General features: G+C 41.8%; 1 protein-coding gene across 1 annotated transcript in view; it reads right to left on the bottom strand.

The window, feature by feature from the left end:
• The window catches only part of LOC102857360 (chromosome unknown open reading frame, human C8orf74), a 70,179-nt gene extending 54,937 nt beyond the window's left edge, over nucleotides 1–15,242 (bottom strand). Inside the window, exons 1-2 of the mRNA XM_006884881.1 lie at nucleotides 15,195–15,242; nucleotides 8,969–9,161 (exon numbers count right to left, since the gene is read on the bottom strand). Coding sequence (XP_006884943.1) covers nucleotides 8,969–9,161; nucleotides 15,195–15,242 — 241 coding nt within the window. The remainder of the gene's footprint in view (nucleotides 1–8,968; nucleotides 9,162–15,194) is intronic.
• Between the last annotated feature and the right edge of the window lie 565 nt (nucleotides 15,243–15,807).

The raw sequence follows: 15,807 nt of genomic DNA, 5'->3' as shown, positions 1-15,807 counted from the left end.
CAGAACCACACCTGAAAGGCATCAGTTCTCTTTCTATCATCCTGGTCACCGTTCAGCTCTCCAATGCATTGCACACAATTGAGAAGACTATGGCCCATATCAGGCACAACTTAGTCTCAAGCCTGACATTGTTGCTCTTCAGTACTCTGGAGAGGTCTCTGACATCTTACTTCCACAATGCAATTTGTCTCTTTATTTCCTGTCTGCTGGTACCAAGAGTGTTAACTATGGAGCCAAGCAAACTAAAACTATTAACTATCTCAATCTCTTCACCATCCATAACGATGCTGTCAATTGGCCCAGTGGTGAGAATCTTGGTTTCTTGATGTTGAGCTTCAGTCCATAGTGAAAGCTGTAGTCCTTGACCTTCTGCAGCAAGTGCTTCAGGTAGGTCCTCCTCAGTTTCAGCAAGCAGGGTTGTGTCATCTGCATAATGCAGGGTGTTGATGACTCTTTCACCAATCCTGATGCCACATTCCTCCTCGTACAGCTCAGCATCCCAGATGATGTGTTCTGTATATAAATTGAAAAGGTATGGAGATAGAATACATTCCTGGTGGACACCCTTCCCGATTTTGAACCATGCAGTGTTTCCTTGCTCTAGTCTGATGACTGCCTCTTGGTTCAAGTATAGGTTTTGCATAAGAAAAATCAAATGTTCCAGGATTCCCATTCTTCTCAGAGTCAGTCACAGCCTGTTGTGATCCACACAGTCAAATGCCTTTGCACAGTCAATGAAACAGATAGATATTCCTCTAGTACTCTCCGCTTTCTGCCAAGATCCATTTAACATTAGCTATAATATCCCTTTCATCCTTGTTGCTGTGTTGCTGAACACTGTAACACTGATGTGCTAAATGTGGTAATGGTTACCCATGTGGACAGTGTTTGCTGGAGCTTCCCAATTAAAACAAGCCTGGAAGCAAGAGTGGTATCCACTTCCGAAATGGCTTGCCTCCGGAAACTCTATGTATGAACAGTGCTCAGGCCTTTTATTCATACAGTCACTATAAGTTTTCTATGACTCGACGGCACCTAGCAACAACAACAACAAACATAATATCCCTAGTACCACGGCCTCTTCTAAATCCAGCCTGCAATTCTGGTTCTCTGTTGATGTAATGTTCAAATAGTTTCTGGGTGATTTTCAGCAGAATCTTGCTTGCAGGTGATATTAATGATGCTGTTCAATAATTTCCGCACTCTGTCACGTCACCTTTCTTTGGAATAGGAACAAATATCGATCTCTTCCAGTCAGTTGGCCAGCTGGCTGTCCTCCAGATTTCTTGGCACAACTTAGTGAGCACATCCAGAGAAACGTCTGTTTGTTGAAATATGTCAATTGGTATGCCGTCAATTCCTGGAGCCTTGCTTTTTGCCAATTCTTTCAGAGCAACTTGAACTTCCTCCTTCATCACCATAGGCTCTTGCTCATGCGTTATTTCAGGAAATTCTTCTGTGTCAGCCAATTCCTTCTGATACAGTGACTCTTAATACTCCTTTCATCTTCTTTTAATCTTTTTTGATCATTTAACACTCTGTCCAAAGCATCCTTAAGTATTGCCACTCATGGCTTGAATTTGTTTTCAATTCCTTCAGCTTAAGTAAGAAATGCTGAGTGAGTTCGGCCCTTTTGATTTTCTGCCTCCAGCTCTTTGCACATTTCATTATAGTATCTTGCTTTGTCATCCCGAGCTGCCCTTTGAAATTTTCTGTTAAGCTGTTAAATGTCTTGATTTCTTCTTTTAGCTTTATCTTCTCTGTGCTCTAAAGCAATATTCAGAGTCTCATCTGACATCCATCTTGGTCATTTCTTCCTCTTCAGCCATTGTGATGTTCTTTTGCATTCTTCATGGTTGATATTCTCGATATTCTCCCACAGCTCATTTGGTCTATGCTCATTGGTGATCAAGGCCTCAAACCTGTTCCTAAGGTGGTTTTGAAACTTGAGAGGGAGAGACTTAAGGTCAAATTTTGGTTCCTGTGGATTTGATTTTATTTTCTTCAACTTTAGCTTGAATGTGCACCTGAGTAGTTGGTGGTCTCTTCCACAATCAGCACTCGGCCTGGTTATCACAGCTGATATTGAGCTTCTCCAGCAATTCTTTTCACAAATGATACAGTTCAATAATTTCCACACTCTATTGGGTCATCATTTTTTGGAGTGAGGACAAATACAGATCTCATCCAGGGTGACATCTTTTCCCTGAAATTTGTCAGTTGATATTCCATCAATTTCTGGGGCCTTGTTTTTTCCAATTCCTTCAGAGCAGCTTGACTTTACTCCTTTATCATCATAGGTTTTTAATCATACGCTATTTCATGAAATTATTCTATGTCAGCCAATTCTTTTTAATATAGTTCCTCTGTGTACTCCTTCCATCTATGAATGATAGAACTATGCATTTTTAAGAATGCCTTTGAAGAACAAGAAAAGGTGTTTGAGATATGTAGCTTAAAAGTGAGGTCATATCTGCTGAGTTGGAGCTCTGTTTCTAGAGAATAAGCTGTGGATATATGAACAGAAGGTGAAGAAGGAAAAGATAAACTGAGTATAAGGAAGATTTTTCGAATATTTCATTCTCCTTAAAAATTTTTATTTTTATTAATTTTAATGAAAGTTTACAGAGACTTAGGGTTTCCATTCATTCATTGTTGCACTTTTATCCCCACCTACCCCCTCCTCCAAGGAATGAGCTTTTTGATAGGTGAAGACCATAAAGATTGCATAAACTTTTTTGGACATAATAATTGGATTCCTGAAACAATTAAAAAAGAAAAAAATTCAAGCCAAACCAACAAAACAAAAATTAAAAACCCCATCTGTTGTGTTAGAGTCCATTCAGACAAATTTGTTATCAATTGTCATAAAGTTAACTTCAACAACAGATTGATGCATGACAGATGCACAACTTGCTGATCTTGTACAATCTTCACAATCTCTGCTGTGGTTGAGCCTAATATTGTAGTTACAATGTCAGTTTATCTCATTGCACGTGACCTCTCCTTCACTGACCCTCCACTTTTCTAAGAGTAACATCTTTTCCAAGGACTGTTCGTTTCTGATAACATGCTGAAATTTGTCACATAAAGCCTCATTCTGATTCACAGCCATTCTGTAAGTTAGAACTCTCATAAGATTTTCAAGGCAAATGCTGCCCTGGACATGCTCAGCAGATTATGCCAAGAAATCTGGAAGGCAAAAACCTGGTCAACTGACTGGAAGAGATCCATAAAAAAGTGACCCAACAGTGTGGAAATTATAAAAAAATGTCACTAATATCACATACAAACAAGATCCTGCTGAAGATTATCCAGAAACGATTTGAACAGTACATTGACAGAGAGCTACCAGAAATACAAACCGGGTTTAGAAGAGGATGTAGCGCTAGAGACATTATCATCCATGTCAAATGGATCTTGGCATAAGGCGAAGAGTATCAGAGGGATGTCTACCTATGTTTCATTGACTATGCAAAGGCATTTGACTGTGTGAATCACAGCAAATTGTGGCTAACCATGAAAAGAATAGGAACCCCGGAATACTTAATTGTGCTCATGGGAAACCTATACTCAGACCCTGAAGCAGCCTTCAGGATAAAGCAAAGAAACACTGCATAGTCCAAAACCAGAAAAGGTGTGCAGTGATTGAAGCTCAACACCAAGAAGAAAAAGATTCTCACCACTGGGCCAATTGGCAACACTATGATAGGTGGAGAAGAGATTGAAGTTCTTGACAATTTTACCTGCTTAGATCCACAATGAACACTCTTGGCACTTGTTGTTATTGAGAACAATAGAGTCAGAACCAACCCATAGCTGGTGGCCTCAAACTGCATGCCTTCAGATTTGAAATGGCCACCAGAGCTTCCTTGGCACTAGAAGTTAGTAAATCAAAAGATGAAAAAGTCTTCAAGACATCTCCAAAGTGCTAAAGACAATGTCAACCTAGAGACTAAGGTGTGCCTGACCCAGGCCATGGTCTTTGGAATTACTTGGACTAAGGATAACAGAAGAATCGTTGATGGCTTTGAGTTGTGGTGCTGAGAAGTGTGTTGAACATACTATGGCATGCTAAGAGAACAAACAGGTCTGTCTTAAAGAGGGTGAAACCATGTTCCTCCTTGGGGGCAAGGAATTTGAGGCTCTGTCTTACATACTGTGGGCGTGTGGTTAGGAGGGGCCAGTCCTTGGAAAAGGACATCGTGCTTGGAAGGGTGGAGGGACAGTGCAGGAGAGGAAAACCTGGATGAGCTTAATAGACACAATAACTGGGGTAATGGGTGTAGTTGTGTCAAAGAGAGACTGGCTCAGGATAGAGCAGAGTTCAGTGGAATAAATGAGTTACAAGCAACTTGATGGCACATAGCAACAACAACAATCTTCCCAGAAGCAAACTCTCATATTTTTCTCCCACAGCAAGGCTGTTGTTGTGTGCTGCTGAGTCAGAACTGACCCATAGCTGATCTTCCAGTGGGTTTTCAAAGACAGCAAACAGTATGGGAGGAGATTATCTATATTTCTCCTAGAGAGCAGCTGGTGGCTTTGAACCACAGGCCTTTGGGATTACAGTGTAGCTTTTTACCTTTAGGCCACCGGAGCTCCCTCACAGAGAGGCTATTGTTGTTGTTGTGTGCTGTCAAATCAGAATTGAGCCACAGCTGACCTTCCAGCAGACTTTCAGAGTTAGTTAATCTTATGGAAAGAAATTGCCCATCCTTCTCTTGTGCAGCAAATGCCTTTAGGATTGCAGCTTGATTTCTTACCTCTAGTCCACCAGAGCTCCTTCACAGAGAGGCTGTTGTTGTTATGTGGTCTCACCTTCTCTAAGATGGACCTGCCGGTTCTCTTAGAAGTCATGGTGTATTCAATACTCTTCTCCAGCACCACAACTCACAGGTATCCATTCTCATTCTATTACTCCTAGTCCAGCTTTCTGATGTATGACAAGTAACCGCAAAGACTATGGATGTTCGTCCTGGTGAGGGTAAAGCCAGGCTGCTCCTTGAAGGCAAGGATTCTGAAGCATCATCTGATATACTTTGGACGTGTTTCAAGGCAAGATCTGTCCTTAGAGAGGGACGTCATGCTTGGGAGGGTGAAGGGACAGCACAGGAGAGGCAGACCCTCTGTGAGATGGATTGATTCAGTGACCAGGGTAATGGGGATAGGTGTGTCGGAGACAATAAGAATGGCACAGGATAGGGTTGCTATGAGTCCCAGGTGACTTGACGGCACATAACAACAACAACAATTGCAACAACAACATGGCCTGGATCAGAAGCACCTTAGTCTTCAGACTGACATTGTTGCTCTTCAGTACTTTAGTTTTAGTCTCATTTAGTTCTGCCAATTATGGCATCTCCCCTCAGCCCTCTATCAAGCTTAACTGAAGGCCCCTGGCTCTTACTCCGTGGAGCAGCAGTCCAAAGTTGATTCTCTCTTATGTCCACTGCAGCAGCTATTCTTAGTCTGACTGACAGAGGAATCTCCTGCCCCCAAAGCCACTCTTTGTGTTCTTGGCTTTTCTCTCCTTGCTGATAGTAAGAGTCCCATCTTCTGTTGGTACTAAGCCGTCTTAATTTTAGTCTAGTGGAATGGCAAAGCTAACTAATTCCAGCATGAGTCATTTCCCTATCTAGTTTGCATATTTCCACCCAGACATATGGTAAAAATCAAAGCTAATGAGCAAGAAAAGCCATTTTGCCTGCACTTTAGTGTTAAAGAGCAAGGCTGTAAGTTTGAAGTCCAATGCACACCTGATACAGGCCATGGCATTTTCAGTTGCTTCCTAGGTATCTGGAAGTTGGAAAATTAATAAGGAAGATTGAAGAAGAATTGAAGCCTTTGAATTATGGTGTTGTAGAAGAGTATTGAATAGCTTATGGATTACCAAAAGAACAAATAAATCTATTGTGGGGGAAGTGCAGCCAGAGTGATCATGGATGGTGAAACCTGGTCTCACATACGTAATTTGAGCATATTGTCAAGAAGAATCTGTACTTAAAGACATCATGCTGGGAAAGATAAAGAATCAGAGAAAAGGAAGAAGACCTTCAACAAAATGGATTTACACAGTGGCTGTAACAATGGGCTCAAGCATGTCAGAGATGATGATGAGGATGACGACTACGATGACGACGACGACGATGAAGATGGAATCTTATGCACAGAATCGCTGTGAGTTGTAGTCGACCTAACAGTCCTAACACCATTATCAACCAGTCCTGCCAGCAAGATTTTCAAAGTCCTTCCCTAATCTCTTCACTTGTGATCACCTCCATGGCACCATGTTATGCAGTCCACCCTACCTGTTGACTGGCCGCACAGCTTCTATATCTTGTTTTTTTCCTACAGTCCATTCTCCCAGTCTTGCTACCTACATGACACTGCTACTGCCCAAAGAAATTGGCCAGATGGAACATTGCTCTGAATTGCTCTAGTCTCAGAGATTCTTAGGAAGATTCATTCCACTCCAATCACCTCCTCAGCCACACCCAGGGGCTTTCTGGCATCCCGCAAAGTCATGCCTTTCCTCTGTTCACAAGAATATCCGGGTACCAAAGTTAAACCCTATAGTTAGAGCTCTAAGTGGCTCCTGGCCAGAACAAACACTGACAAGCAGGAAAAAGAATGCCAACTTCAAGCAGGTGGGAACTCGGGCTCTTTTAAGTTTCCATCAGAGCCTTCCACAAATTGAACCTTTAAAAAATAGTCAAGATGTTACAAACCCAACTTAACGTAGAGGTGACTAGATTGCACCTGAGCATCCAGCCTTGCTGGTTATAAGCACACCTTGTCAGCACAATTGAAAGTTTGTGGTGAGAAAATTTGCATTTCTCCTGTTTCCAGGAGAAAGAGTAGGACAGTGATAAAGCACTTAACTGTTAATTGAGAGATTGGCAATTTGAACCCACCAGGCCATAGTCTTTGCAATTAACTTGCTATGCGTCAGAGATCTGGGCAATGACTAGGGCTGACAGAAGGAGAGTTGATGCCTTTGAGTTGTGGTGCTGGAGAAGAGTATTGAATGTACCATGGACTGCAAGGAGAACAAACAGGTTCATCCTAGGGAGGGTGAGACCAAGCTGCTCCTTGGAAGCAAGGATTCTGAAGCTTCATCTGACCTACTTTGGACATGTAAGGCTGAACCAATCCTTGGAGATGGGCATCATGCATGGGAGGGTGGAGGGACAGGGCAAGAGAGGAAGAGGCTCGATGAGATAGATTGATTCAGTGACTGGGGTAATGGGTGTAGATGTGTCAGAGACAATAAGATTGGCACAGGACAGAGCAGGGGTTAGGGCTCTTGTACATAGGGTTGCTATGAGTTGCAGGCAACTCAATGGCACATACAACAAGAACCGGAACAACAACAATAGAGCCTAAAGCCATAAAGATGAAGGCTGAAGGACCTGAAAACGCACTTAGGAAGTTGTCTTAATTGAGAAATTATATTCTGGTACTGGAGTTAACTTGTTAACTTCACCAGAAAGCCCCATAGCTTCAAGTATGGTTTGGTGAGGTCTGTATAGCTATTACAATGGATTTCTGACCCAGTAATGGAGTAGTATGATAGGTGTTGGAATTAGAAGTAATTCAAGACTGTGAAGACTATGTTTCACCTTTTGGGAATTGGTTTTGCATAGTGGATGTTGCTGATAGTAACTGTTCCCTTTTGTGGAGTTAATAGAACCAGACTCATCTGTCCTCTCATCACCTACACTTTATTTTTACAAGATGTTAGAGAGGTCCTTGACAGTAGATTTACCATTGTAGCCTGTGTTGATTTCTTAACTGCTGCTACCAGGTATGTTGCTGGATTCAATGAAAATGAAATCTTTGACAACTTCAATCTTTTCTCCATCTATCATGATGTTTCTTATTGGTCCAGTGATGAGGATTTTTGTTTACTGGATGTTGAGATGTAATACATATTGAAGGCTACAGTCATTGGTCTTATGTTTCAAGTGCTTCAAGTCTTCCTCGTATTTTGATAGTAAAGTTGGATCATCTGCATAACACAGGTTCCTGATAAATCCTCAGTAAATATACTATAGGAGGCTACTTGGAAGCACTCTCATATCCCATCCCTCATCAAGCGTTAGCCATTTGCTTGTTTTAGCATGTGCTGATGTTTCTTAAAAGAAGCCCTGGTGGCACAGTGGTTAAGATCTGAGCCACTAACTGAAAAGTTCATGTCTGTGGGAGAAAGATGTAGCAACCTGTTCACATAAAGATTTACAACCTTGGAAATCCAACACAGCACTTCTACTTATTTCTATAAGATCTCTATGAGTTGGAAAAACTCCACAGCAAGTTTGGCTTTATTTGGTTTGGATGTCTCTTAGCTGAGTGAATCATTACTAGGTGAGTTACTAGCCACAGAAAGGCTGAGTGATGAATGAGCCTACATTTCACAGGCCAAGATGGAGACTCATAGTCCATATTGTCATGTGTCATGGGGCTACAGGGAAGAGACACTGATTGCTGATTCCTTTGAAAGCCCCCAAGAGGTGAAGGGTGAGAAAGACACTTTCTTTATAAACTTCCTTGATTGCTACACTTCTCCTCTTCATATGTAAGCAAGTTGGTACCTGCACAGTTGTTCCCCCGAGACATTTGGCAGACCACTGGGGAGCCAATGAAAAGCTTTAAGCAGGGGAGTTACACGCTTGATTTTTTGTTTTGCCAAACAAAAACACAACAAAAACACAACACAAATATCTTGGCTGCTGTGTGAGCAGCTTGGGGTGGTAAAAGATTTGTAGCCAGGAAGCTTAGTGAAGAGATAATAAGGATTGCTCCACCCTCCAGAAAGATTTGACAGGCACATAGTTTATAAGCATGTGACAAGACCTGGAAAAGAAGGCCCCCAGCTGCTCAGAGGTCTTCAATAGTCATGGATTACAAGCAGGTCCTGAACTCCCTCCCAGCCTCACTGAATCCTGCCCTGGGTGCCCCTTACCTTTAGCTTCCTGGAGCAACTCCTCTGTGAACTTAGTCACTTGGACCACCTTGACCCATGGGAAGCCTTTACCCACTGCAAAGATGATGCTTTCGTAGAGGATGTCCAGCAGGATGCTTCTGCGTAAGTCTTTCACGTCATCATAATCTTCCCAGTTCAGCAGTGCCCGCAGGTGTTTGCAACCTTCTGCTTTCTGTGGGGTATGAGACAATAAGATAGTAGGGACTCAATATGTTATTCTTACTGGGAAAGCGTGACTGGGTGTTTCATACCAGCTCTTCAGAGAGCTGGAGGTGAGCAGAAATGTGGCTGCACTTGGGTAGGACTATGTTTTGGTTTCTGGACAGTCTCTTTTCTCCTTTCCGAGGAAATTATTTTCTTTATAGCACAGTCTCTTCCACTGAGAGTTTTCATGCTAAGCATTGCAGTCTCAGGTTTACTTTAGGCCTTAAATTATAACTTACAGTCCCTCCTCCCTCTTTTGTGACATAATTTCATTTCTATCAGAGCCTACTGTTAGCCATCTGCCCCAAAGTGTAGTGATCTGGTAATAACATTCATACTAAAGTGTAGACGACTGACAAAGAAGAGGCTTGGTGAGGCAATACTTTTGGCAGAAGAAAAGTATTTTGCTTGGTGAACATTCAGGCACTCTTGTAACCAGGAGGAAAAGCTTGGTTGATTTTATCCTATCAATAGGTTGTTGTTATGTACTATGGAGTCAGAACTGACCCACAGCTGACCCTTCAGTAGGTTTTCAAAGGGGGTAAATTGCGTGGAAGGAGACTGCTCATCTTTCCCTTTCAGAGCAGCTGGTGGATTGGAATAGTTTGCCTTTGGCTTGACAGTCCAACTCCTTACCACCAAGCCACCAAAGCTGAGTTTTTATCAATGTTCTTTGTTGTTGTTAGATGCTGTCAAGTTGAGTACAACTCATAAGGACCCTATAAACGAAAGATCTGAACCCTGTACTATCCTGCACCATCGTTGCACTTCTGACACACAAGAGTCTATTTCAGCAGTCACCGTGTCAATTCACCTGGTTGAGAGTCTTCCTCTCCTTTGCCCTCCCTCCATCCTTGCCAGCATCATGTTCTTCTCCAAGAACTAGTCCCTACTAGCAACATGCCCAAAGTATGTGATGCAAAGCCTCATCATTCTTGCCTCCAAAGAGCACTCTGGCAGCACCCTCTTTATAGATAGGAACTATTTTACTCAAAGAGTTTGGCTTTTCCAGAAATGTTCTTTTTTTCACCTTTTAAAAAAATTTATACTGGTTTATTTACAAAGTTTATATACATTGTTTTTCACACTAGATCTTTCCCATTTCCTTCACTTCCCCCTCCACCCATTAAATTGTGTGACCCTATGATTATCCACACCCATCTCCCCCCTTCTTGCTTCCCCCTCCCCCCCATTGGATCCTCATACTTATTTTACAATAATGGTCTTATACAATGTTTGTCCTTATGAGACTGGTTAATTTTCTCAGCATAGTGCTCTCCAGTCCCTCCCAAATTAGGTAGTAATTTACAAAATCATTGCTCCTGCAATGTAGTATTCCATCGTGTGAATGTACCATAATGTCTCAATCCATTCATTCGATTGTGGTTGGATATTTGGGCTGTTTTCATGTTCTTGTGATAGTGAATAATGTTGCCCTGAATATTTGTGTACAAGTCTCTGTGCAGCCTCAGTTCTCATTTTCCGGGAGTATGTTCCAACAAGTGGAATCTCTGGATCATATGGAATTTCTATGTTCAGCTTTTTGAGGAAATATCAAACTACCTCCCAGAGTGGTTGTATCATTTTACAATCCCACCAATAATGTATAAATGTTCCTGTCTCTCCACATCCTCTCTAACATTTATTACTTGCTATCCTGTTAAACTTTGTTACTGCTATTGGAGTGAGATAGTATCTCATAGTGGTTTTAATTTGCATCTCTCTTATTGCTAGTGATTTTGAACATTTCTTTATGTGTCTGTTGGTCATCCAAATATCCTCCTTTGTGAAAAATCTTTTCATGTTTTTCTGCCCATTTTGTAATTTTGTTATTGGTCTTTTTTTTCCAGGGAGGCCCTGTAGGATTGTTAAATTTTGATATGATAACCTTGTCTGAGACGGTATTGCCAAATGTGTTTTCCCAGTCAATAGGTTTTCTTTTCACTATGGTGGAAGAAGGTTTTAATGTGCACAGGGATTTAGAGGGTCCCATTCATCAATATTATCCTCTCCAGAATGAGCATTTCTGGCTGTGTTTGACAGTCAGTCTCTTTATACAATAGACCAAGGCTGTCTAAGCTTGATCCCAGTTTGTTGCTGATGCACTTTATGGTTTTAGGCTTTACTCCCAGGCCTCTGATCCACGTAATGTTGATTTTTGTGTATGGTGTGAGAGAGATGTGGATCCTGCTTCAGCTTTCTGCAGGTAGCAGTCCAGTTTTGCTGGCACCATTTGTTGAAAAGGCTGTCATTTCCCCATTTTATAGATTTTATTTCCTTGTCACATATCGGTTGACCATAGATAGCTGTTCTATTTCTGGGTTCTCAATTCTATTATATTGGTCTGTGTATCTGCCATTGTACCAGTACCATGCTGTTTTGGTTACTACGGCTGTGTGGTAGGTTTTAAAGTCAAAGACTGTTATGCCTTCCTCTTTTTTTCCCCCAGAAAAAAAGTGCTTTACTTACTCCTGGTCTCTTTCCTATCCAAATAAACTTGACAATATCTCTTTTAATCTCCTTGAAAAATGAATTTGGCCTTTATATAGGGATTATGTTGAATATGTAGATTGCTTTTAGTAGGATAGTCATTTTAATAATATTGAGTCTTCCTATCCATGAACAGTGCATATTTTCCCATTTCTTTATATCGTTTATTATGTCTTACAAAAATGTTCTGTAGTTTTCTTTGTATAGGTCTTTTTGTCATGTCTCTAGTTAGGTTCATTTTCAAGTATCTCAATTTGTGGTTGGCTATTGTAAATGGTATTGCTTTCTTGGTTCCCTTTTCTTTTTACAGGAGTCCTGCTGATTTTTGAATATTGATCTTATATTCGGCCATTTTACTAAATTGGTCTACTAGCTCTAATAGTTGTGTGGTTGAGTCCTTGGGGTTTTCTGTGTACACTATCATATCATCTGTATATAGTTACAGTTTAATCATCTCTTTGCTGATCTGGATGCCTTTTTATTTCCATCTCTTGTCATATTTCCCTTGTAAGGACTTCAAATATATTATTAAATAGAAGTGGTGAAAATGGGCATCCTTTTCTAGTCCCTGTTCACAAAGACACTGCTTTTAGTCTTCCTCCATTGAGAATGATATTGGCTCTTTGTTTTGCATATATACTTTTCACTGTGTTGAGGAAATGCCCTTCTACTCGTATTTTGTTGAGTGTCTTTATCAGGAAGGGGTGTTCTCAAATACCTTCTCTACATCCATTGCTGAGAAGAATGGGAATCCCAGAACACTTGATTGTTCTAATGCGAAACTTATACTTGGACCAGGAGGCAGTCGTCAGAACAGAGCAAGGCAACACTGCATGGTTCAAAATTGGGAAGGGCGTATGCCAGGAATGTGTCCTATCTCCATACCTTTTCAACCTATATGCAGAACAGATTATCCGGGAGGCTGGGCTCTATGAGGAGAAATGTGGGGTCAAGATTGGTGGACGATTTATCAACAACCTGCGTTATGCGGATGACACAACCCTGCTTGCTGAAACTGAAGAGGACCTGAAGCGCCTGCTGCAGAGTGTCAAGGACTGCAGCCTACAATATGGATTGAGGCTCAATGTCAAGAAGACAAAGATTCTCACCACTGGACCAATTGGCAGCATCAGGATGGATGGTGAAGAGATTGAGATTGTACACAGCTTTAGTTTGCTTGGCTCTGTAGTCAACAGTCTTGGCACCAGCAGCCAGGAAATTAAAAGGCGCATTGCCATGGGAAAGTCTGCTGTTAGGGACCTCTCCAAAGTACTGAAGAGCAATGGTATCTCTCTGGAGACTAAGGTGCATCTGATACAGGCCATGGTCTTAGCAATCACTTGTTATGCATCAGAGAGTTGGACAATGACCAAGGAGGATAGAAGGAGAATTGATGCCTTTGAGCTGTGGTGCTGGAGAAGAGTATTGAGAATACCATGGACTGCTAGGAAAACAAACAGATTTGTCTTGAAAAGGGTTAAACCGGGTGGCTCCTTGGAGGCAAGGATTCTGAGGCTCTGTCTAACATTCTTTGGACATGTTGTAAGGAGAGACCGGTCCTTGGAGAGGGACATCATGCTTGGGAGGGTGGAGGGACAGCGCAGGAGGGGAAGGCCCTCTATGAGGTGGATTGATTCAGTGACTGGGATAATTGGGATGGGAGTGTCAGAGACAGTGCGATTGGCACAGGACAGAGCGGAGTTTAGGGCTGTTGTACATAGGGTCGCTATGAGTCGCAAGCGACTCGACGGCACATGACAACAGTAACAACACATCCATTGCTATGATCATACGGTTCTCATCATTTGCTTTGTTATTATAATGAATTGTGTTGATTGGTTTTCCTGTTTTAAGCCATTCTTACATATCTGTTATGAATCTCACTTGGTCATGATGAATTTTTTTGTGTGCTTTTGGATTCTATTTGAGAGGATTTTGTTAAGGGTTTTTGCATCTATATTAGTGAGAGATACTGGTTTGTAGTTTTCTTTCTTAGTAATATCTTTGCCTGATTTTGATATTAGGGTTATTCTTGTTTCATAGAATGACTCTGGGAATGTTCCTTCTTTTTCTATTTTAATAGGTCATCATCAACAAATATAGGAGACTCAAGTAAAAAGGTGTGCTGTGAAGCAGAGAACTACCACATACAGAAATTACTATCCTTTGAGCAAGGAGCCCATAGATGATAGAGCCTGAGGATACTGATGTCAGACTTGGAGATAGAGGGAGGTTTAATGTCCCATTCTCGGCCTCTTGGTTTTCCTCCTCACCACCACTACTCTTCTACTAGACCTAACTAGTTCTTTTTTCTCTGCTGCCTTCAGAGAATCCCATTTGGGACATCAGATTGGAGTGGATCAGACAGCTGTTTGTGAGGTAGAGGAAAGAATCATGAAAGCATATATATATTTCCCCCACCCCTGACATCAAGGGGGAAGACTATAACTGTGGATCAGATGCTAGTCTGTACACATAGTTTATCTATCCATGGTCCTGTTACCTGAAGTCACAGCAGTGTCCTATAAATTTGTTTTGACAGACTTATTCTTCAGAAGGAGTTTGCAGAGAAGTCTAGTGGACACATGGGTTGGATCCTTCCTGAAAGCACCTTCCTGGTTTTCATGACTCTATATGTCTTCTTTGCTCACTTTCTTTAGGTTGAGAACTGATTCTGAGAAACTGATGAAATTTGCCCCTCCCCTTACACCCCTGTTGTGGTTTGCATGCTGCTCTTGTACTGGAAGCTGTGATACTGGTGTTTCAAATACTAGCAGGGTCACTCATGCTGGACAAGTTGAAGTGAAGCTTTCCGATGAACACATACTAGGAAGAAAGACCTATATATTTACAAAAATTAGTCAATAGAAACCCTATATTACGTCAGAGCATTATTTGTTATTGTACTGAACAATTAGCCACCTAGATTAGAAGGCACTACACAGTGGCCACAGCCATGAACAGGAGTATACTGAGACTTTCAAATGGCCCAGAATCCAATAACATTCTTTTCTGTTGCTCATGGAATTGCCATGACTTGACCACAACCAATAACTAACCGCAATAACCCTACCCCAACGTAAAGGAAGCACTCCCAACTCCCTGACATACATTCATATGCAATTCCAGAAGATTCACAGGACTTGGAGGCTACTTGGGAAAAATCTCCTTTATAGAAATGAGGCTATTCAATTGTCTTAGGGGTTCCCTCTGGCCCTACTTCCACCTGGAGGAGGCAGAATGCCTCATGCAAGGTTGCTCTCTGAAACCACACTTTGTCATCTTAGGGACTGCCATTGTAGGCTTCCAAAATAGCTACAAGTTCTAGGGGTAACCTAAAGCTAGAGCTTCAGGTCTCATTAACAAACACATGTCATGAACTCTGAAGGCTGAGTAGGTGTCTAAGGTGTCCTCTAAAGAGACACTGCCACCGAATCACTTCTAGAACACAAACATCATTATTAAACCAGTCAGAGTAAACTTTCTTTTCGAAACTATCTTTGATTCTTACCTGAAAGTGGAAAACTTCTTTCACTCCCTGGGGTGTTAAGAGTGCCATCGCCTGGCATCTGGTTTCTAGGTGGCCAGGACTGATTCAGGGTTTCTGGAATCCTCTAGCAGGGATGTCAGCTTTATTAGGTCATGAAGACTTGCTTTGTGATGGCATGGTGTGCTCTGGGTTCAATTCTTCAGCATGTTCCCTCCTGTCTTAGAAGGACGGAACCTCCTCCATTTCCTCCTCTATAACTGGTTCTTCTTGCCTTATGTTTCCTCAGGGACCTTGAATCTTTTCTTCCATCCCCAAACTCTTCCTCACAATCTGTTCTTCAGAATGGGGGTCTTCTGAAGGAAGACACATAGAATTCTTACTGAATTATACTTTTGGAGGTACTCCGTCTAACATACTTTGCATATGTTGTAAGGAGAGACCTGTCCTTGGAGAGGGGGGACATCATGCTTGGTAGGGTGGAGGGACAGTGCAGGAGAGGAAGGCCCTCTATGAGGTGGATTGATTCAGTGACTGGGATAATTGGAATGGGAGTGTCGGAGACAGTGCGATTGGCACAGGACAGAGTGGAGTTTAGGGCTGTTGTACATAGGGTCGCTATGAGTCGCAAGCGACT

This window comes from Elephantulus edwardii, unplaced genomic scaffold, assembly GCF_000299155.1.
Source record: "Elephantulus edwardii isolate Elephantulus edwardi_28Jun2011 unplaced genomic scaffold, EleEdw1.0 scaffold00038, whole genome shotgun sequence".
NCBI lineage: Eukaryota > Metazoa > Chordata > Mammalia > Macroscelidea > Macroscelididae > Elephantulus > Elephantulus edwardii.
This window is presented reverse-complemented; position numbering and strand designations above follow the sequence as displayed.